The following is a 23,478-nucleotide window of genomic DNA, read 5'->3' on the forward strand; positions in this document are numbered from 1 at the left end:
GTCCCATTACTACTAGCTGTGTCACTGTGGAAAAATTACTCTCTGAAGTTTTTTCTTTAACTACAAAGTGGGGACCTACACTTTCTCACTATATAATCACAAATATCCTGAGAGACAGATAATATTCTCATATTAGAGATGGGGGCACCAAAGAAAAAAGAGATGGTAACACTTCTTCAGGTCGAGTTGTCTAGAGGTTTCTCCAATCCCGAGTAAATGAAGAGTTACTGGAAGTTTTGCAAGACTGTCCTGATCACAGCTTTCGGCAGGGTGACTGATCTAGGTAATTTCTGAGATCCTGTAATATCACTTACTCACATATGCAATTAATATTTTTTACCAGAATCTGTTTAAGGACCTGGGCATACAGCATACACAAGCAAAAAAAAAAAAAAAAACCCATACAATACAATACACACACACACACACACACACACAAAGAACTCTGCCTAAAAATATAAAAATACAGAAAATAATTTGTACTGGATATAAAATATATATAAAAACAAAAAAATAAATATGAAAATATATCATCTGATTGTCAGTTTTTTCATATACCCTTCATCTAAGTACCCATTAACTCCTGCCCTCCTTCCCAGCCCTCTCCCCCAACTTAAAGTATCAGAAACTAGAAAATTCTATTTCAGTTTGTGTGCCACGCCCTCTCACGGGTCAAGGCTTATTCAAAGCTGGAAATTCAGAAAAGTGGCCGGGGCCTTAGGAGTTTCTGAAGGTGTAAGGAGAGATCACGGAACTAGTGTGCCTGTAGTTGTAGTTCCCGATGGGAAGCCAATTCTGGGGACCGGTAGTGGAGAGCTCTAGAGCTTGTTTCCGGCCACCTCAGCGGGAAGCGGAGACGCGAGCAGCTGTGTCTCCGGCAACTGAGGTAGAGGTTTAACTGTTGTCCCGGCGGAGCAAGTCAAGACACATCTACGGCCGTCTGGGCCAGTGTTGGGTCTCCGTAGCCTGTAAAGATGGTGTTGCTCACGATGATCGCCCGAGTGGCGGACGGGCTCCCGTTGGCCGCCTCGATGCAGGAGGACGAACAGGTGAGCTGCTAGATCCTCAGGACCCCAAGTTCCTGCCAGAGCGCTATGCTGTCCGCCCCGGATTCCTTGTTAGGACGCGGGAGACCCCTGAGTCTTCCCAGGCATTTCTGAGTCCTCTGAAGTGCGTTTTCTCTTTTAACAGTGGAGAAAACTACCTGGAGAAAACTAACCTTTGCTGAAGGCGGGGATAGATTTTTATCTTACCTATTTCTTATTAGAAAAACACTCCGGAGAAGGGGTAGGTTTGGCTAATTGTGATCACCCAGTGTTCTGTAATTCTTTATGGACTCTGCTAAAATTAAGGGTTTCTGATTTTTTGCTGTTAATAAGGCTGACACGTCCTGGGGAAAATCAGCTCCTAGTTCTTTAACTCCTTTCTGTAGCACCTGATCCTTGACCTAGCTTGCTGACATCTATTGAAAGCAGATGTGGTAGTATTGCCACATATATGCTCCTGTTTGAAGTTCAGTACAGTACTTTCTTTCAAAGTTATGTCCAATTCCCACCTCCTTCAGTAAGCCTTACTAAATTCTTATTGTTGGAATTGTGACCCCTGTGTTATATTTCTATAATGCCTTGTACTTTTGCCTTTGTCTTTCAATAAATTAAATTTCCTAGTAGGCAGATGACAAATCTTGGTCATTTTTGTATTTCCCATAGCTTTTACAATAGCAGTTTTAGTATAATAGGTGGTCAAAAATATGTTGCATTGATTAAAACAAACAAACAAAAAGTCCCAGAAAAAACCCCTAGATAGCTTCACAGGAAAAGGCTTTGTGCCTTAAAATCACAAGGCAAGTTTCTGGTGTGAGACCAGTTCCTGGAAATAAGGTTGGGGAATTCTGGAAGAAAGGAGGCTGAAAATGAAATTTATATAATTTATTTAAATTTGTTTAAAGTGATCAACTTTATTTTACTTTCTTATACAAGTAATTAAAAAAAACTTTCAAGGCCTAAAAAAAGTTGAGTTCTAGAAAAAAATATTTTGGCGTATTTTTTAACCTTTCATTCATATATTCATGACAAAAACCAGCTCTCATTAAGCACATCAGGTGTGCCAAGCATGGTGTTCATGCAGGGGCTTAGGGAACATAGTCCCTACTTTCATGGAGCTTACAGTTTAGTGGAGAAGCCAGATCACTAACAGATAACTGTAATGTAGATAATTGCTGTAGAGGAGAAAGAAGTTTCTGTGATTGAACATGAAAAAGGTATCTAAATTGATTTTTGGACATCAGGAAAGTCTTCCCAAAAGGAATGACATCCAAGCCAATATTAGTGTCTCCTAATTGAGAAAGCTTCTATTTGGTTATATGCCCTTTTAGGTTTGATTTGCAAATACATTTACTTTAACTTTTATGAGAACAGCGATACAGATTGTGAAGTTGTTGTGTTGCTTAGTAGGTTATGCTGAGTGAAATATTTTCTATTCACTACACAAAAAAAAGTCTAAGCTAATATAAAATCTGAAAAATATAGCATGCCCTGAACTTTGAATTGTGAAGTATTTTTCTCTTCTCCAGCATTAAACATTTTCTTGGACTATGCAGAAGGAGTGAAATTATTAAAATGAATGCAGAACATGATTTGAAACAAAGGAGATGGTGTGAGGAAATGTTCCTTGAAGGATATGAAATTTGACTAAGAAATAGTTTTTACAAGGGAACAGAAATCTGGTCAGTTTTCCAACTATTGCTTTGAATTCCAGTGTGGGCAAAGAATATAAAGTAGATCTGAAGGTCTGAATATCAGTAGGCCCTTATTCTTTGCCTTGACACTTAATTGAAAAAATTAGTTGGTTATACTGTGTGTTTCATAATTCCAAATTAGGTATCAGTCTACCAAGATGGGTTGCTTTAATTGAAAAGGAAAGATATTTTACACAAAAATATTTTTATGATGGTAATTCTGTAGTGATTTCCTTTAGCAGTTTTGGCTTTGAATGATAACGTCCTTTCTAAACTTTTAACATCTGCAAAAATATAAATCTTTGACTTATTTTTTACTATTAAAATAGAGCACCTTACATTTAGAGAGAGTGCCTATGCATGCGTGCTAAGTAGCTTCAGTCATGTCCAACTCTTTGTGACCCTATGGACTGTAGCCCTCCACTCTCCTCTGTCCATGGGATTCTCTAGGCAAGAATACTGGAGTGCTATGCCCTATTCCAGGGAAATCTTTTTGACCTAGGGATTGAACCTGTGTCTCTTAGGTCTCCTGCATTGGTGGGTGGGTTCCTTACCACTAACACCACCTGGGAAGCCCATAGAGTGCCTGCTATATACCAACCATTCCGCTAAGTCTGTTAAATGCATGGTTTCATTTAGTCTTCATACCAGCTATTGTTGTTTCGTTGCTAAGTCGTGTCTGATTCTTTGTGACCCCATGGACTGTAGCCTGCCAGGTTCCTCTGTCCATGGGATTTTCCAAGCAAGAGTACTGCAGTGGATTGCCATTTCCTCCTCCAGAGAGTCTTCCTGACCCAGGGATCGAATCCATGTCCCCTGCATTGACAGGCGGATTCTTTATTGCTGAGCCACCAGGGAAGCCCTTATATCAACTGCTAGGATGGGTACTGTTATTATCTACAATTACAGATAGGGAAGCTCTGAGGCTAAGAGAAGAAAAGTCTCTTTAAGTCACACAGCATAAGTAGTACAACGGAATTTTTCACTGGGATTCCTTCCTTCCCCTTCCCCTCCCTTGTCCCTCCCTCCTTTTCTCCCCTTCCTTTCTTCCTTATTAACCTACAACCGCTGTGTTAGTTCCAGATGCATAACATAGTGGTTTGATACTTCGGTCATCAGGGTTTTTAACTTTGGCACTTTTGACATTTTGGAATGGGTAATTGTTTGTTGCGGGAAAACTGTCCTGTGAGTTGCTGGATGTCTAGCCGTATCCTTGGCCTCTGCACCTTACATACCAATAGCACTACCACCACCCTCCCTCCAGTTTGACAACCAAAAATATTTCTTACATTTTGCATGTCATCTTTGGGGAGGTTAGGCAAAGTCACCCTTGGTTGAGAACCACTGTTTTGGTTTTTAAAAGAAAATTTTAATTGAGGCATAGTTGATTCACAGTGTATAAGTTTCAGGTGTGAAGCATAGTGATTCACAGTTTTTAAAGGTTAGACTCCATTAGTAGTTATTATAAAATATTGGCTATATTCTCTGAGCTGTACAGTATACTCTTGGAGCTGCTTATTTACTTCATACATAAGTAGTTTGTACCTCTTAGTCCTCTACCCCTAGTGTGCCTTTCCTTCCTTCCCTCTCCCCACTGGTAACCACTGGTTTGTTCCTTTTAATCCAAATCTGTCTGATTCTACACTGGAGCCTTAGTACCTAACTGTTACACTTTACTGCTTTGTTCTAAGATATTTTAATAATGTATTTACTTCTTGGGAGTCTGGAAATTACTTTTTAAGAAATGGATATCTTGATCAAATAGTTTTATAGTTAAGTATCTTAATTGTCCAGGCCAAATAAATATATTCTTTCAGTTATTTACATTAATAATAGATTCTATATTTTAGGTAGTTACTCCATGCTAGTCCCTATACAAACTGTCTTGTTACTGTAGATGAACAGTTATTCAAGTAATACAATAGAGCATTTTTTTTTTAAAGAGTACCTTATGCACTATTTTCTCTATGCTTTAGCTAGAAATACAAGCCTAAGGTAGAGAGATGAACTTTTCCAAACTACACTAAGTGATACTCTATTTCTCCCTTTCTGATGTATTTCTCCTTTTCAGTTGTTTGCAATTTCTTTACCTTTCTGTTCTACCTCAAAATACACCCTGTTGTCTTCTCTCATTGTGTCTCAGCTCTGTGGACTTAAAGAAGGTGTAGACGTAACTGAGTACAGAGCAGGGAACTCCAAGAAGCAGATGGTCTGTTGTACTGTTAAACTGCCACACTCCCTCAGTCATTGAGGGTTGATTAATCATCTTACTGTTATGGCTGTTAGAGAAAGATGGTTGGTTCTTGGTGCTGCTGGCCTTTGATCAGTAGAGCTTAACAGGGGTTTAAAAATGATAAGGGCTTAGCTAAACATTATTGTAAAGACGAAAGATGGCATTTGATACAACTACAACAGTCATAAAGTGAAAGTCACTCAGTTGTGTGTGACTGTTTGCGACCCCATGGTCTGTAGCCCATCAGGTTCTTCTCTCCATGGGATTCTCCAGGCAAGAATAGTTGGAGTTGGTTGCCATTACCTTCTCCAGGGGATCTTCCCAACCCAGGAATTGAACCTTGCATTGCAGGCAGATTCTTTACCATCTGAGCCATCAGGGAAGCCCACCAGCAGTCATAGGTAACAGCAATAAAACGGATTGTGGTTGTGTGGCAGTTTACTACCCTGTACCTCCTATATTTTATGTACAGAACCGCATCCTAAATATACTGATGATCTCAAGTTTCAGAATTTGTGAATACTTTCACATCCACTTTATTATTGGATTGCTAACAGCTGTCTTTCCTTTATACTGTGTACAAGTTTCATCAAGTCTGTTTTAGACGAAGTAGAAAACAGAATTAGGACATCTAATTAACTATTTTTAGATAGGCTGGCTGACTGTGGGCCCTTTGTGACTGTAATCTTAAAAGCAAACCAAGGGTTTATCTCTAAAGCCATGATTATGTTGTTATGTGAGATCTATCAATAGTTCAGAGTTGCCATGTAGTCTTGAGCATTTCCCATGAATTAGATTTAATATTAAATAGTAAGATATCACTTGGAATGTGGCTTGACCATCACAGAAGCAATTTTAATTGTAGAGGTTGTATAGCACGCACAGGAGTAGGAGCTTCAGGGGTAGACTGCCTGGGCACAAATCCTGGCCCCTCCCTTCCTGGCCCCAAGTGCAGATAGGCAACAAGTAGACATTGATGAATGAATAATTTTCTCAACATAAAGTTAATTTGTGACTGTTGTAGAAAATTCAGTAAATACAAAAGGACCAAGAAGTTAATGGTGATTTTTGTTTTTTTTAACTAAAGTAGTGGTAAAATTAAGTAATCCCTACTTAAATTATACCCACTTGGTATCTAACTTTAATCTTTGTGTATGTGTTTAAAATTAAATAATGGGTAATAACTAATAATAATTAGGTAATAACCTAATTTTTTCACAGTGTATAATGAATGAATGCTCATATCATTAAATATTACACATCATTTTGATGGTTCTGTATATAATGGTTCCATTATATAAATATATACCGTATGTTATGTCACCCATCCCCTACCCTATTATTGAACATATGTTTTTTGTTTTTATGTTTTTGTAGTTGTTTGCTTAACACATATATGATGTGTATGTATACTTTCAAAGATGTAGAATTGTTAATAAAACACTGTGCAAAATTTTATAATTTCCAATACATATTGTCAGAATGACTACCAGAAAGATTATACCAGCATCGTGTTCCCAGGAATGGTGATGCTAACTGAACCAGCAGTGTAAAATGTTGGTTGGCGTGTCATAATTCCTATGTAGGTATGTCCCCAGTACTGTACGTTGGCATCGTTGGTTTGTTCGTTGTAAATTCCTGAAATCGTAGCATGCTTTTGGCCATTGTCTCTGTGTTTCTCTCAGATTGCAGTAATGTTTACGATGCCTCTTATAAAGTCAAAGGATTTGTACCAATCTTCATTTGACCAACAGTTTTTTGCCATTTTTTTAAATTCAAGTGTAGTTGGTTTATATTATGTTAGTTTCACACTTAGAATATAGTGCTTCAGTATCTTTATAGATTATACTTCAATTTGTTATAAAATACCATTATTCCCTGTGCTGCACAATATATCCATGTAGCTTATTTATTTTATACATAATAGTTTGTACATCTTAATCGCCCCTACCACTGTCTTGCCCTTCTTCCTTTCCTTCTGCCTAATGGTAGCCACTAGTCTATTCTCTGTATCTGTGAGTCTGTTTCTGATTTGTTATATTCGTTTTATTTTTTAGATTCCGCATATAAGGGATAAGACAGTATTTGTCTTTCTCTCTCTGACTTATTTCACTGAGCATAATACCCTCTCCGTCCATCCACGTTGTTACAATGGTGGAATTTCATTTGCCATTTATTTATTTAACTATTTCCTTTAAAGGGCTCCCCTGCCTTTAGCTGTCAGAAAACTTACATTTAACTTTTATGTTTGTATTTATTTTACTGATACTAATGTCTGAGTCCTGCCTCCAAAACACTGATTTAATTGGTTTTGGGGTGCAGACTGAGCAGGAATAGTGTTTTTAAGATCCCTAGGAGATTCTAGTGTGAAGCCAGAGTTGAAAATCATTGATCTATGTTGATATTATTTCTTGGCACTTTAGTAGCCAAGGTTTTATCCCTGGGTCAGTAAGATCCCTTGGAGAAGGGCATGGCAACCCACTCCAGTATTCTCGCCTGGAGAATCCCATGGACAGAGGAGCCTGGTGTGCTACAGTCCATGGGGTCACAAAGAGTTGGACATGACTGAGCAACTAATACATTTTTAGTAGCCTCTGCAACTTTATTTCGGAGAAGGCGATGGCACCCCACTCCAGTACTCATGCCTGGAAAATCCCATGGACGGAGGAGCCTGATAGGCTGCAGTCCATGGGGTCGAGAAGAGTCGGAGACGACTGAGCGTCTTCACTTTCACTTTTCACTTTCACGCATTGGAGAAGGAAATGGCAACCCACTCCAGTGTTCTTGCCTGGAGAATCCCAGGGACGGGGGAGCCTGGTGGGCTGCTGTCTATGGGGTCGCAGAGAGTCGGACACGACTGAAGCGACTTAGCAGCAGCAGCAGCAGCAGCAACTTTACTTGCATCCCTTGTATCTATTATCTTCCCTGGTGGCTCAGAGGTTAAAGCATCTGCCTGCAATGTGGGAGACCTGGGTTCGATCCCTGGGTCGGGAAGATCCCCTAGAGAAGGAAATGGCAACCCACTCCAGTATTCTTGCCTGGAGAATCCCTTGGACAGAGGAGCCTGGTAGGCTACAGTCCATTGTGTCACGAAGAGTCGGACATGACTGAGCGACTTCACTTTCTTTCTTTCTTTCTGGTGTCTATTGTTGTGGGGTCAGATATCTTCGGAATGCCACATAACAACATTGCTTAAGCAAACAGATTGACTCTACCACTCAAATTTAGGAACATAAGATATTGGCATTAGTTCAAAGCATGTGATGGTATTCACTCTCCCTAACTGGCTGGCCAGTCGTGAGAAAAGCAATATATATATTGGCATTACTGTTTAATACAATAATGTCACTATATATTATACTGTTAATTATTACAAAGTGTTATTAATATATAACAGTATATATGGTAATGTAGGAGTATTTCTCAGGCAAACAGCCTTATAAGTCATTGCCATAAAAACAGTGTTAAACTACAAATTGATACTTCTAATGGTCTCTGCCTGGTTCACTTCATACTTATTTACTTATTTATATTGAAATTTCCAGCTCACCATTTTTTATTTTATTTTGAGTTATGATTGACATATACCATTATATTAGTTTCAGATGTACAATATGATTCAGTATTTGTAGACACTGTGAAATCACCACAGTAAGTCTATGAGAGAGTTACTCTCCATCATGAAAAAATAGTTATGAAAATGTTTATTCTTTTTTTTTCTTGTGATGCAGACATATAAGTTTTACTGTCTTAGCAACTTTCAAATACATAATACTGTATTATTAACTACAGTCACCATGCTGAACACTGTATCCCCATGACCTGTTTTATAATTGGAAGTTTGTGCTTTTTGATTCCCTTTACTCATTTGGCCTACTCCCCCACCCACCTCCCCTCTGGCAGTCACCAGTCCATTCTCTATCTGTGAGCTTGTTTTTTGAGCAAGATTCCACTCTTTTTTAATGGCTGAATACTATTCCGTTGTGTATATATACTGCATCTTTTTTATCCATTCATCTATTGAACACTTATTATAGGTTATTTTCATATCTTGGCTATTGTAAATAATGCTGCAGTGAGCATAGCTTAGGATGCATATATCTTTTTAATTTAGTGTTTAATTTTCTTTAGATAAATACCTAGAAGTTGAATTGCTGAATCATGCAGTAGTTCTGTTTTTAATTTTTTTGAGGGAACCCCCCATATTTTTTCCATTTTGGCTGCACCAATTTGCATTCCTTCCAACAGTGCACAAGGGTTCCCTTTTCTCCACACCCTCACCAATGCTTGTTATATCTTGTCCTTTTGATAATAGTCATTTTAACAGGAGTGAGGTGATATCTTAGTGCGCATTTCTAGTTCACTATTTTAAATATAGCTTAAAATCCTATACTTGTATGTTTGTTTATCTGCCAGTTACATGATTTTATTTTTGCTTCCTTGGTTTTATTCTCAGTTCAGTGGATTGCTGTGATCCACCAAGTTCTACTTTGTACTCTCTCATAGTTAGACCTTAGGTCCAATCCCTGGGAGAACCCAGTATACTTTTCTATTTAAACATTTAGTTATTAAGCATCTACCAAGGAGAGACTGTGTTATATCTTTCAATTTAGAATAAATAATGTAAAATAAAATAATTCCTTCCCATCACATAGCAGCAATTGTTTATTTCCCCCAGTATGTGGATCAATAAAGTATATTTGCTTCTTACTCTTCATGCACTTCTTTTCCATTTTTGTCTAATAGGTTATTGAGATATGATTTTCTCCTTTTGAAATGACTCTGCTCTTTCCCCCAGTAGACTTTTTCCTCTCTTAAAAAAAAAAAAAATTGTGAAATCATTTAGAAATTGTTTGGGAAAATATTGCCTGTAATTCTGTCATCCAAATGTTACTATTTTCATTTTTTTTATGAACATATCCCTTGCTATCCAGACGTTTGCATTCCAAACTTGGAAACCAAATAGATTTATTTAGTAAAGGATATTTTGACTTTCCAGTCTTCATCCTGACTATTCCTTGTTTTTACCTACTTGCAGTTACAGTGTTCATAGTAATTTACAGTGATGGGTGCACACACGTAGTTTTGCTTATACATCAAATACTGTAACACTTTATGGAAGATTTTGCATGATATTTCAGCATAAAAATGAGATTCATTCATTCTGTCTTTCCCAGGACTTTCCACTGAGTATAGAACATGTGTGATTCTGTGGCAGTAACCATGCAAGTGAAGTGGGTTAGGAGGAGGGCACTGACCTCACAGTGGAAATGGATTCAGCAAGTACCTTAAATGCAGTTGAGGATTGTATTTTTGCTTTTTAGAAAATAACTAATGTGACTTTGTTGAAAAACTCAGGGTTTGGGCTCCCTTTTTTCTCTGAAAGTAGGCCACTTTTATTTTGTTAAATCTTATTAATGTTATTAACCTATAAATGAAAGACCTTATTTACATAGCGTCCTCAAAACATGATACTTCTTACCAATTGCTACTGTTTTTTTTGTGGAACATTCTTAAATGAAGGTGTCTTCTTTCAGTCTGGCCGGGACCTTCAACAGTACCAGAGTCAGGCTAAGCAGCTCTTTCGAAAGTTGAATGAACAGTCCCCTACCAGATGCACCTTGGAAGCTGGTGCCATGACTTTTCAGTGAGTATAATCTTGATTTCTTTGTGATTGTTTAAGTATGAAATACAGTAATTACACCTGAGAAGAATGGTAACTTTTTTCAAATGCAAAGGTAATTTTGAAAATAGAGTCACTCTGTGGAGGCAACTTTCCTGGCTCTAATTTTGCAAAACTGAAATCTTGGTTTCTGTATTCAGTTTGTGTACAGTAATTCACCCTGTTATCTTGTGTCCAGTAATGCTGTATGTATCATGCAGTAATAGATAACTTTTGCTTTGGGAGCTTCTTAGAGCCAGACACACATAGATTAGTACACTTGCTTAAACATTTACTGACACTGTAACTTTGAGCAACCCACATATATTTTACTAGGCCTCGGTTACCTCTATAAAATAGGGAATCATAGGTTTATGAGAAAATCCCTGTATATCACTTAACATTTTGTCTGGCACATAGAGAATAGTCAATAGGTATTATTTATTATTTAGAGAATAGAAAATTATAAAAGATAATTTAAGAGCATCTAATCAGTGGTTGGAGAAGGGCATGGCAACCCACTCCAATATGCTTGCCTGGGAAATGCCATGGACAGAGGGGCCTGGCAGGATACAGTCCATGGGGTCGCAAAGAGTCAGACATGACAGCATCTAAACAACAACAACAACGACAACAAATCAGTGGTTGTAGACAATGCATACAGCTGAGAGAGGGATCAAAGGGACTTTATTGGGTCTCAAATTACCTACAAATAATTGGTATTAAGTGTTTAATTATATGTCAAGTTTGAAGGTGCTAAAACAGGCAGGATTAAAAAAGAAAAAAGAGGACAAGAAGATCAGAGGAAAATAAGAAAGGATAAGCTAAATAATCCTTAGTATGTTCGGAGCTCAGATACTGAGATAATATAGACCTAGGAAGAACCCATTGTGTTTAACTCAACCAACCAACCTTCTACTCATCAAGAATAAGCAAACAAGTATACAGAATCAAAACCAAAACAAGACTCTGGCCTATTGGTTAAGAAAATAGTGAACATTAGGTTTTGTAAGTTATTTCAACAGTAAATAACGTTCAGTTCAGTTCAGTTGCTCAGTCGTGTCCGACTCTTTGCAACCCCATGGACTACAGCACGCCTGTAGTCCTGATGGCCTCCCTGTCCATCACCAACTCCCAGAGTTTACCCAAACTCATGGCCACTGAGTCCGTGATGCCATCCAACCATCTCATCCTCTGTCATCCCCTTCTCCTCCTGCCTTCAATATTTCCCAGCATCAAGGTCTTTTCAAATGAGTCAGCTCTTAGTATCAGGTGGCCAAAGTATAGGAGTTTCAGCTTCAACATCAGTCCTTCCAGTGAACACCCAGGACTGATCTCCTTTAGGATGGACTGGTTGGATCTCCTTGCAGTCCAAGAGACTCTTAAGAGTCTTCTCCAACACCACAGTTCAAAAGCATTAATTCTTCGGCGCTCAGCTTTCTTTATAGTCCATCTCTCACATCCATACATAACTACTGGAAAAACCATAGTCTTGACTAGATGGACCTTTGTTGGCAAAGTAATGTCTCTGCTTTTTAATATGATGTCTAGGTTGGTCATAACTTTCCTTTCACATTATTTCCTTTCTAAATAATGTTGCTGCTGCTGCTAAGTCACTTCAGTCGTGTCCAACTCTGTGCGACCCCATAGACGGCAGCCTACCAGGCTCCCCTGTCCCTGGGATTCTCCAGGCAAGAATATTGGAGTGGGTTGCCATTTCCTTCTCCAATGCATGAAAGTGAAAAGTGAAAGTGAAGTCGATCAGTGGGTGTCCAACCCTCAGCCACCCTATGGACTGCAGCCTACCAGGCTCCTCCGTCCATGGGATTTGCCAGGCAAGAGTACTGGAGTGGGGTGCCATTGCCTTCTCCATAAATAATGTTAGAGATGCTCAATTATAATATAGTATTTTTTATCTTTACTATGGGTTAGGAACAAATGACCTAGGAAAGATCTCATGGAATTGAAAAGAGATTTTCTTCTGCCTCCTTCTTTATAATCTTATCTCTTCCCTTATTTGCATCTAAGAGCTGTTTGCTAAAGATGTATTCTTTGCCAGACCGTGTATTAAGTCTTGCCTTTAATATTCTTAGCTTGTCCTCTTATTATAGCAGAGAGAGACACATATGCATACTGTACTATAATACCTAGGACAAGAAGTGCTATAGAGCAGAAAAAAGGAAGCAAGTTTTCAGGAAAGGGGACTCCATTCTGTGGAGTTCTGGGGTGCCTTAGAAGCCACATAGAAGGGAAAGGGATGGGGGATGTGTGTAATGCTTTGGACCCTTAAACTCCTACTTAAACTAAAAAACTTCTGACTTTATTTGCTATACATATTGGTCTTCTGGATATAATTTTGGCTCAAATAAAGAGTGCTGTGGCTACAAACTCATTTGAAAACCACTGAGTAGCCAGCCTCTTTCCAAAAATATCTCAGACATGCAGTAATATAGCCTCCTCCAGACTGCCAGGGATGATATGATGGACATGAGTTTGGGCAAGCTTCGGCAGTTGGTGATGGACAGGGGAGCCTGGCATGCTGCAGTCCATGGGGTTGCAAAGAGTCAGACATGACTGAGCGACTGAACTGAACTGAAGGCTGCCAGGGAGCTCACTCTCACAAGAGGAGTCAGTTCTGTTATTGAATAATTTGCAATTAATACAGAGTTCTTCTACCCTAGAAATTAGGAACTATTATTAGTCCTGAGATTGGTATTTTCTGTACCCAGTAATCATTGTGACATTAACTTCTAACTTTTTAGTGTTCACAAAAATTTCTAGTTCCACAATTCTTACAGATGGAAGAAGTTTAAATGTGTGTATATTATTACTTGTTTACTATACATGATCAAAGGGCAGATGGAGTCACACCCCTAAGTTTTCAAGAAAAAGTCTTAAGTATTAAGATATTTTAGTTGAAGAATTATGTGATGAATAAGTATGTCTAAATACTCCTTTTGGAATATGCTTCTAATAATGGGAAGATGTTTGTTTTCTAATTCTAGTGATTTATGGTTTGTAATTGACTTTCTGATTTCGGCTTGAATATTTTCAAGTTTGTATAAGGAATTTCCTGGTGGTCCAGTGGTTAGGACTCTGCCCTTCCCTTGCCAAGGACCTGGGTTTGATCCCTAGTCGGGGAACTAAGATCCTGCAAGCCGGGTAGAATAACCAAAAACAAAGTTTGTATGGCGCTGAGAGTCTGTTTCAGACTGTTGGGAGTGTTATTAATCTACAACAACTTTTCCTTGCTTTTTTCATTTTTGTCTCTTCAGTTACATTATTGAACAAGGAGTATGTTATTTGGTTCTGTGTGAAGCTGCCTTCCCTAAGAAGCTGGCTTTTGCCTACCTAGAAGATTTACACTCAGAATTTGATGAACAGCATGGGAAGAAGGTGCCAACTGTGTCTAGACCCTACTCCTTTATTGAGTTTGGTAAGTTTTGTGCCTTACTTCTCTGTCAGGGGAGTAGACAGTGTAGAGAAGCTAGTGATATAATTTGACTTTTTTTTTTTTAAAGCTTATCTAATGTTTTGGATTCTGCCTCTTCTCCTATTCCATGTCTTTTTTCCTTTTGAGTGAATGAGGCTTCCTTCACATAAGTATTAATAATTTTCTCTGGGCTTTCGATATTTTCCCCATAGAGCTTGTTGCCCTTTGCTCTTTTTTGTAATTTGTTTTGATTCTTCATTAGGGTAAAAAACTGCCTGAAGATCCAGATTGACATGTAATTGCTGAGTTCTTCTTTTTCCCAATTCAGTGTCTTCACCCCCACACACACATATACTCACAGTGAGACCCATTTTATGGAGATCAGAATTTGGAAATCAGAAAGAGTGGTGTTTTGTTTCTTTTAATAGAACAAGATCCTCTAATTTAAGTACTAAAAGATACGTGGTATTGGGGCACAACAGTTCCTATAGGCAGAAGCATTGAGCATGGGTGTCCATATTTGTACAAGAATTATAGAAAGACTCATTGCTCAGAGCTGGTAAAATATAGGATGGCGACATATCAAAGGAAATGTCCTGTAAGTAAAAGAAAGGAGAACAAGTATGATTAGATTACATCATTGACATTTTTAGTTAAAAAATAAACTGGTTTTGAATACTACCTCTGGATTTCTGAAGTGTTTCAAGTTTGCTAGATAAATGAGTCCTCTTGCTTTGTAGAAATAAAGAAAATGTATTATAGCAAAGCATTACAGTGTTTCAAAACTAAACTCTCCAAGTGCTAATTTTATCATGTCTGGTTTTGCAGTTTTTATTTTTGTAGGCGATAGAAGTTCAGTAAAACCAAGAAAAAAATAAGACTGCTGTACCAAAGTCACACAGGAAATAGTTGGTACCCTCAAATTAGCTTAAAAGATTGTACACAGAGATATGAAAGGGTTATAGATGAACTGTAAGGTACAGTAACCTGAGTCCAGTAGCATGGTAATTGTTATCAACCCTAGGCTTGAATGGATAAGAGCAGTTTCTGGAACTGGGAAGGAGAAAATTTATAGAAGAGGGCAATTTCAAAGGAGCAGTAACTTTTGGTGGAGAAATACTACCAGCCCAAGATGACTTCTCAGGGAGGAGAGAGAGGAATGAACCACTGTCACTGTCCACTCTCATTCCCTGCTCTTGGGGTGTCCGCTTTGGCTGAACCTAATTGGAAGCTAGACAGCATGAAATCCACTGATGTAATTCATGCAGGTTAGCTTCCCAAAGCAGAAGGCAGGGTGCAGAAGGGTGGGAGGCAGTTTAAAGGGGCAAATAAAGGGTAGCCAATACATTATCTTTAAGATTTTAGCTAAAAGTTGAAAATATAATCTTTATTAATTATTCTTTTCATAGTTTTATGATATGCAGACATTGGCAAACATGAATGAGCGTGCAGTTTTGTAGTAATATTTCGGGAAATTCCCTGTCACACTTGATACTCATTCAAGAGTCTGGTTAATCATGGACAGTTGCAAAACCAGGACTAAACTCAGAATATACTCTTACCTACTTCTTTGATGGACATGAAAAAAATTGTTAACAGTCACTTTTCTTCATCATTATAGATACCTACATTCAGAAAACCAAGAAGCTTTACATTGACAGTCGTGCTCGGAGAAACCTAGGCTCCATCAACACTGAACTGCAAGATGTGCAGAGAATCATGGTGGCGAATATTGAAGAAGTGTTACAGCGGGGAGAAGCGCTCTCAGGTATCTAAAAGCAGTACGAGTCTTATGAGCAAGTGGCTCTTATTCCACAGGCAAGGATAGCTTATTTGGGGTTACTGTTTATGCTGTCAGATTCTACCTAGTACTATTAAGAATTCATTTCTCCAAAGTGGATTATTTGACAAGCTTCCAATATGATATGTTTCTTCCTAGTGTGGTTAGTTTCTATTGAGTTGGAACAGTGTAAAGTCTCATTCCATGTAAGAAACAATTACTGTTTCCCAGGTATTTACCAAATTTGATTAGTATTTATAGAAACACATAAGTTAAGGAAAATGAAAAGAGGAGTGAGAGGACATTGTCAGTGGTTTTTGGCAATGGTTTCATAAGTAGCTGCTTCAGGAGACTTTACTGCTGCCAGATCAACTGTTATAAAATACCATTTCATCAAGGCGTTCCTCTGCAGAAAAACTTCTAAGACCTGTGACTACAAGATCTAGTCTGGTCTCAACTTACTTTTCATTCATCCAGTTACTATTAATTGAATACTTATAATGTTCAAGGCAGGCTTCCCCAGTGGCTCAGCATTAAAAAATGTGCCTGCAGTACAGAAGCCACAGGAGACACAGGTTCCCTGGGTCAGAAAGATCCCCTGGAGGAGGAAATGGCAACCCACTCCAGTTTTCTTTCCTTGAGAATCCCATGGACAGAGGAGCCTGGTGGGCTACATTCCATAGGGTCGCACAGAGTTGAACACAACTGAAGCCACTTAGCAGCCAATGTGCAAGGCACTGTGTTCTCTATTGTGGAAGATAAGGAGATCGCAGAAGTGTTTCATTCTCCCTGGTTCACAAACATTCTGCCTCAGCCTGTTCAGTGTCTTCATCATCCTGGACCTTCCTTAAACTCTAGATAAGAACTGCCTCTTCAAAGAAGCCTTCCCTGATCCTTACAGCCCCTGACACATTAATCTCCTTACTCCTTCAAATTCTTAAACACTTACATATTTTACGTAATGTAAAAAAGCATGTAATGTTTTTTAGCACATGGGGTATGTGTATGTGTGTGTACTAATTTACCTAAAATATATAACTAATGTTTAGATGTTACCTAAGTGTTTAATGTGAGCATATACGCTGTTTTATATCTATTTTATATACTTATTTTATTTCTTTCACAGTAATCATCACAGGTAGTTGCCTTAATGTATATTTTTAACATTCAGGCTTGTTACATATTCATGATTAAATGCATGCATGTGAAATCACTTCAGTCATGTCCTACTCTTTGTGACCCCATGGACTGTAGCCCGCCAGGCTCCTCTGTCCTTGGGATTCTCCAGGCAAGAATGCTGGAGTGGGTTGCCATTCCCTTCTCCAGCCATTCCCTTCTCCAGTGAATAAATGGGTTTTCCTTTATTATGATTTTAACCTTCATGTTTATAGTCAGCAATTGTCCCAGTGTATAGCTTCATACTCTTTAAACATCAGTTTTTGGATAAGTGAGTCTATATAAATTTTCATCGTAGCAGACTCACAGGTTCTACTCAGGACAAAGTAAACCAGTATAGGAAACTTTTTTAAAGCCAAAATTTATAAACTGTTCAATTAATCAAAAGTGTATGGGATTTCCTTCTAGTGCTTTGCTAATTGCTGTAGTGTTGATATGCTGATTAAAAATGAAGTACATTTTTACCCTTAAGAAACTCCATGTGATTGGGAAGATAAGAAACATTGTCACAGAGTAACAGACATCAATTGAACATTTACATTGTGCTAGGCAATATGGTAAGGGGACTTTACATATATTTTATTTATTCTTTAGAGTAATCCCATGTGAAGTCGGTGGTATCAAACCAGTTTTACAGATAAAGAAGCAAAGACTCAGAAAAGTAGTTTACTCAAAGCTAAAAAATAGCTTACAAAAAGTAGCTTACTAGCTTTTTATACTGCTAGTACTTGGCAGAATTTGTTGGTCCATGGAGTCCTTGTTCATCTTCAGAGAATGATAGTTGTAAATCATTATGTAGATTTATACTGGCTGCCCAGGTGGCACAGTGGTAAAGAATCTGCCTGCCCAATGCAGGAGACGTGAGTTCATTCCCTGGGTTAGGAAGATCCGATGGAGGTGGAAATGGCAACCCACTCCAGTATTCTTGCCTGGGAAGTCCCATGGACAGGAGCCTGACAGGCTATAGTCCATGGGATCACAAAGAATGAGACACAACTGAGCGACTGAGCACATAGATATATAGACAATAAGAGCTAAAAGAATGTAGAAGGAAATAGATAAGTGAACAGGAAAGATTTCTTGAATTTTGATAGATTAGGAAGAAGTGAAGAGTGATATTTTAAGAGGAAGAAAAAGCATATCTGAACAGGGCATAAATGAAGACAGTGGGAAGATTCAGTTCAGTTCAATCGCTCAGTCGTGTCTGACTCTCTGCGACCCCATGAATCGCAGCACGCCAGGCCTCCCTGTCCATCACCAACTCCTGGAGTTCACTAGACTTCTTCCTCTTTAGGCTTGTCCATAATAAGAATCTATCTTTTATACTTTTTTCTCTTTTTGTTTTAGAGCTAGTCAGCTTTGCATTTAAGACCCAAGAATAGTTCCTGTGTAAGATCAAATTGTGCCTTTTTTACTACCTAAATATACCTGTTTCTTTTAAGGCATAGGTTTTATTTTTTTATTCAAAGGTGTGTCACTCTACTGCAGTGTAGATTGCACAAATACAGGGATCATGTACGTTTTGATCATAACTGTACCCTCTAGCACTCCTCATGGTGCCCACAACATAAATATTCGCTAAATAAGACTTCTCCAAGCAATAGCTTTGTTTTTATGATACCATCTGTTTCCAATGTTCATATGTAAAGAAATTCTCATAACTATTGCTTACTTTATGTGACCTAATATTTATTTCTCTTCCCAGTTTTTCTCAGCAGATTTAGATTCATTTAGCAAATACTTATTTATTGAGCACTGACTATATGCCAGATCCCGTTCTAGGCGCTAGGAATATAGTAAGAAACACTGTAGTAGTTAAAAACCTCTGTCCAGTCTGTCAAACTGACTGGAAAAATTCCTTGCAGTATTGTCATGGCTATTTCTCATCCCTTAACTGTTTTTTTGCATGACAAGGTGCTTTTCTTACAGGACAAGTTACTAATTTCGAAATGGCTGACATGCCTGTGTTATTAAGTAATGCCACATTTCTCAATCAAAACCAGCCCCTATTAAGCAACTCCAAATAGCCCAAAAGCATTCTCCAAGGAAGACCAAATAGATTCAGATTGCAAAATAGTTTCTCAAAAATTTAAAGAAGTGAAAAGTTTGATTAGAATTTATGCCAAACTCAGAGTTTGTTTTTATTATTAAAAATATGTCATATATTTTAAGCCAGGTTTAGCTTATGTGTATCTGGTTATTTCTCTAAGTGCTTAGTTAACAATTAAAAGAAGATAATGACATTACAAATGTTCATATAGGAAAAAAAACTTTGCAGAAGATTCTAAAAAGCTTAATTTAGTAGATATTGGTGGTTTTCTAGCACCTGTGATTGTATTTTCGTTGTAATACAGCTTTCCTATGTCTGCTAAAATACAATTTCTGATAGTGTTATCTTCATAATAATAGTCTTTACCATGTGAAAAGTTTTAGAAATTTGGTAGTAGTCACTGTTGAGATACAGGTTAATACTCAGTGTCTGGTTCATTGAATCTTCTGCTTACCTGAATTTTTCATCTTACCTGGATTATCATTTGTCAAAATATGAGAGAATATGATTTAAACCATTAAGAGATTATGAAGATAGTTGCTATCAGCTAACATTTATCAAGTGTTTACCATCATGTAGGCATTGTGCTCACTTTACAGATATCCTATGGTATGGTTACTATTATTATATATTCCCTATTTTTATAGACAAAGAAGTTGGATCTTAGGCTGAATTGCCCAGTATCATATGATTGGTACAGCTGAGATTTGAACTAGGGTCTGAGGCCAGACTCTGGACTCACTCTACAGCCTCAAGAATTTGAACATAAGTTTAACTGATTATTTGAAAATGCATTTTAGATTTTACAGTGCTTTGGGATCATGAGTTAATCAGTGTATACAACCTTACACTTCAAAAAAAAAAAGATAATTTAATAAACTTCATGATTTGAAGTAGTGCTACTCATTTGGGTTATTTTTGTTCTTAATACAGTTGATAAAATACTTTAAGGGACTAATTAATGTTATTCTTTTTTTCCCTTTTGACAGCATTGGATTCGAAGGCTAACAATTTGTCCAGTCTGTCCAAGAAATACCGCCAGGATGCGAAGTACTTGAACATGCGTTCCACTTACGCCAAACTTGCAGCAGTAGCTGTATTTTTCATCATGTTAATAGTGTATGTGCGCTTCTGGTGGCTGTGAAGTAGTGAATCCAGTCACTGGCAAGGGAGAACCTAGAACCCGGCAGGTGTATGTTTTCAGGAAGCTGAGCGCACAGAGATGTGTATTAGAATCCAAGTGGAACTTCTGCCTCTAAAGACCTTGCAAGAAAAGACATGTCCTGAAAATGAAAGATTACACCTCATTTAGTGAAGCTTAGCCCTATGTAGAAAGTGTCTTTCCGGGGCAGAGGCTTTCTCTGGGTGCTAAGCCATATACATTAGGGAACAGTAGATTATTTTGTTTGTTTGTTTCCCCTCCCAGTGTTTTACATTTTTCAAACAGCACTGACTGGGGCATTCTCATTCTCTAATGGAGCCGTCAGTGAGATTTGGCTTAACCAACTTATGCTAGCAAGTCTGAAACCCTTCAGAGAAGGCAGTCCTTCAGGAAGTTTTTTGACTCTGTTTAATCAACATTCCTTTCGTTGGTGACATTTGTGATTTTCAGGAATCTGAGTTGTTTGATGGCCTTTTAAACAAGACTCCAGTATGTGAAGGTTAATTGCTGTGCTGCAAGATACCCTGTCTATTGGCCCCTGTAGAAAGTTAACCTTGTTTTTCATTTATGATAATTTGCTTATTGCACAATTGCTTTAGGGTTAAATGTATTATATTAAGATGCCTTGAAATTATATTATAGCACTCCTTGATTAAGAAGCAAAAATGTTTTCTGTCATTTACTCTTAAAAGACTTAAAATTAGTTTGGGACATTCTTGACTTTATTTTTCTGCATCTGGTTTATATTAATATAAGAGTGAGTATAGCATATAGCCAGAGGCCCCTGACTTAGAGGGAAGACAGGCCAGCTCATCACTACAGCTTTGTCCTCTTTCCTCACTTCTTCACTACGATTTTCCCCACTCTTCCTCCTGCCACAGCTTGCTAAGGTTTTTTAAATTGCTCTGAGCCCTATAGTTTCATCTCCCATAAGTATCCTCTCAGTATATTCTCAAATTTCAAAATGGAAGATAATCAGTTGCATAGTTAATTAAATTGAAAATTTTCAGAACAACTACTCAAACTACTAAACATATTTATCTAAGAAAATCTGAGAGCACCTCATATCTGCTTCAGTTATGTAATTCTCTAGGAATGTTCTAGAGATAGGCAACTCATTTACAGTACATTCTGTTAACAAAAGTACCTGAATTTTCCCTTTTTTGCTCAGGGATGATGAGAATTTCCTTTTACTTTCTGAGGTAGAATTTTTTAAATAGGGAGAATAGGCCTTTTAAATATTGTCACAAGAGTCTACAATATAACCTCTAATTCCTACACATACTGCAAATATTTCTTTAAATTGTACAGGAAAATGAACCAACTTCTTACTTCTTAAGATCTTTGGGAAGAACTTTAACCAGTAAGCAATTTTATAACTCAGGATCATCAAACCTACTGTTCTGATTCCTGATAGAGAAAAAAATTTTTTTTTCTTTAAAACAAGGCAAGGAGAAATGCTTATTTTATTCCTGATAATTTATAGAACTAGAATAAAAATTTTTTCTTCCCACTTTGGACCTCTCTCTGCCAATTGGAGTTTTGTGCATGAAATAAGAAGTTACTTTTTATAGAGAATAAGTGCTTGAAGTCCCTAAAAGTCTTGTCCCTAAGTAATGATGTTGGTAATAAAAGCCTTTGAAAGGCTGAAAACCTAAATAGTAGTACCATAGCATTTGGTACTTCTGTAGGAGTGGAGAGTGAGTGGCAGCTCGTTGTTGAGAGTTGCATGCTGCAACCAAGTGGTCAGCAATGAAATAAATACTTCTAGAATGTTCCCTTCAGTGTGAAGCTTTGTTATCTACTATAGTTAATTTACATGCACATATTCTTCTAGATACATTCCTACCTAAATTCAGAGGGTTAATTAAAAAATGATATGGGGTAGGGGATGAGAAACAAAGAGATAAAGTAGTTAATGATTATGATGGCAGAAAATGAGAGAGCAGGACTGTCATGGCTCCTACTTGTGTTCTTTATTGGAGGAAGTGCGAAGATCTAATTAGGTGGAATCAACCAGCAACCAGACAGACATCTAAAATAGAACGTGATAAATGCTGTTCAGGGTTGTCGAGGGCACATTAAGAAAGGACACCTAATTTACTGTGGCAAGGAGGATGGTAAGAGAAGGAGAGTGTGACTTCCCTTACAGAGTCAGTGACTTGTGCAAAGTCATGAGTTAAAAGAATGAGATTTGGGGGGATCGTATTCCTTGGTTTGGGTTTCACTGGTGGCTCATATGGTAAAGAATCTGCCTGCAGTGAGGGAGTTCGATTGTTGGGTCAGGAACATCCCCTGGAGAAGGGGATGTCAATTACGTCTGACTCTTTGTGACCCATAGACTGTAGCCCACCAGGCTCCTCTGTCCATGGAATTCTCTGGCAAGAATACTGGAGTGGGTTGCTGGGCCCTTCTCAGGATCATCCAGACCCAGGGATTGAACCTGGGTCTCCCGCATTGCAGGAAGATTCTTTGCCATCTGAGCCACTAGGTAAGCCTGAATGGTGGTGGCCACACAATTAAGGCTTTTGGTTAGTGTATTTAGCAGAAGTGACTGAGCCATACATGGTTGTCTTTTTAGCTCAGCAAAAGGCAAAGACAGAGGTCGTACAGATGTTACTACTATAATTGCACATTAACTAATTGAACCAAATAGCTTGTACTTTTAAAAAGTCCCCAAAGAAGAGTTTGTAGCATGTGTGACATAGTTTGAGGTAGAAGGAGCAAATTGAGTCCCACATCCTTTTAATCATTACAGGTAGGGTTGACCCAACAGTCAACTGTCTTGAGCAATTTAATCACTCTGTTTAATAAAGTTTATTTCAAATGCTGTGATTGAATCCATGTTTTAGATTAGAAAAGTTGTTGGAAATTTGAGTTCCATATCCTCATCAAAACTGGACTAATTCTTTTTTTCTTCCATAACCTTCATTAACTGAGCACATTATTAGGCATTTTACATGTCTTATTACAGTCCCCTCATAACCATTTTCCCAGGTTGCCCAAGGTCACATAGCAAGTTGAAGTACCAGCTCTGATAGGCCTCCAACCACTACATATACTGTTTGTTCCTAACTTATGATGTAGACGTGTTTGTTCTAAGCACTATCTCACTTTGTCCTGTAGGGTTATTTTTATTTTTTGGAAAAGGTTTTTGTTTGTATATATATACAATTTCATTTTATTATTTCTATCTTTTTCATTTCCTTATCTGTCATTTTTCCCTTTATTCCTTTTTAGTAATT

The 23,478-nt window shown here is 37.9% G+C and overlaps 1 protein-coding gene across 1 annotated transcript; it reads left to right on the top strand.

Moving 5' to 3' along the window:
* Positions 1-812: 812 nt before the first annotated feature.
* Positions 813-23,068, top strand: SEC22B (SEC22 homolog B, vesicle trafficking protein). The gene is made up of 5 exons (XM_027535556.1): positions 813-1,049; positions 10,508-10,617; positions 13,908-14,068; positions 15,687-15,833; positions 20,061-23,068. The coding sequence occupies exons 1-5, from the start codon at positions 975-977 to the stop codon at positions 20,213-20,215; spliced, it is 648 nt and encodes a 215-aa protein (XP_027391357.1). The 5' UTR covers positions 813-974; the 3' UTR covers positions 20,216-23,068.
* Positions 23,069-23,478: the final 410 nt, after the last annotated feature.

The sequence above is a fragment of the Bos indicus x Bos taurus genome, chromosome 3 (assembly GCF_003369695.1).
Source record: "Bos indicus x Bos taurus breed Angus x Brahman F1 hybrid chromosome 3, Bos_hybrid_MaternalHap_v2.0, whole genome shotgun sequence".
Taxonomy (NCBI): Eukaryota; Metazoa; Chordata; class Mammalia; order Artiodactyla; family Bovidae; genus Bos; species Bos indicus x Bos taurus.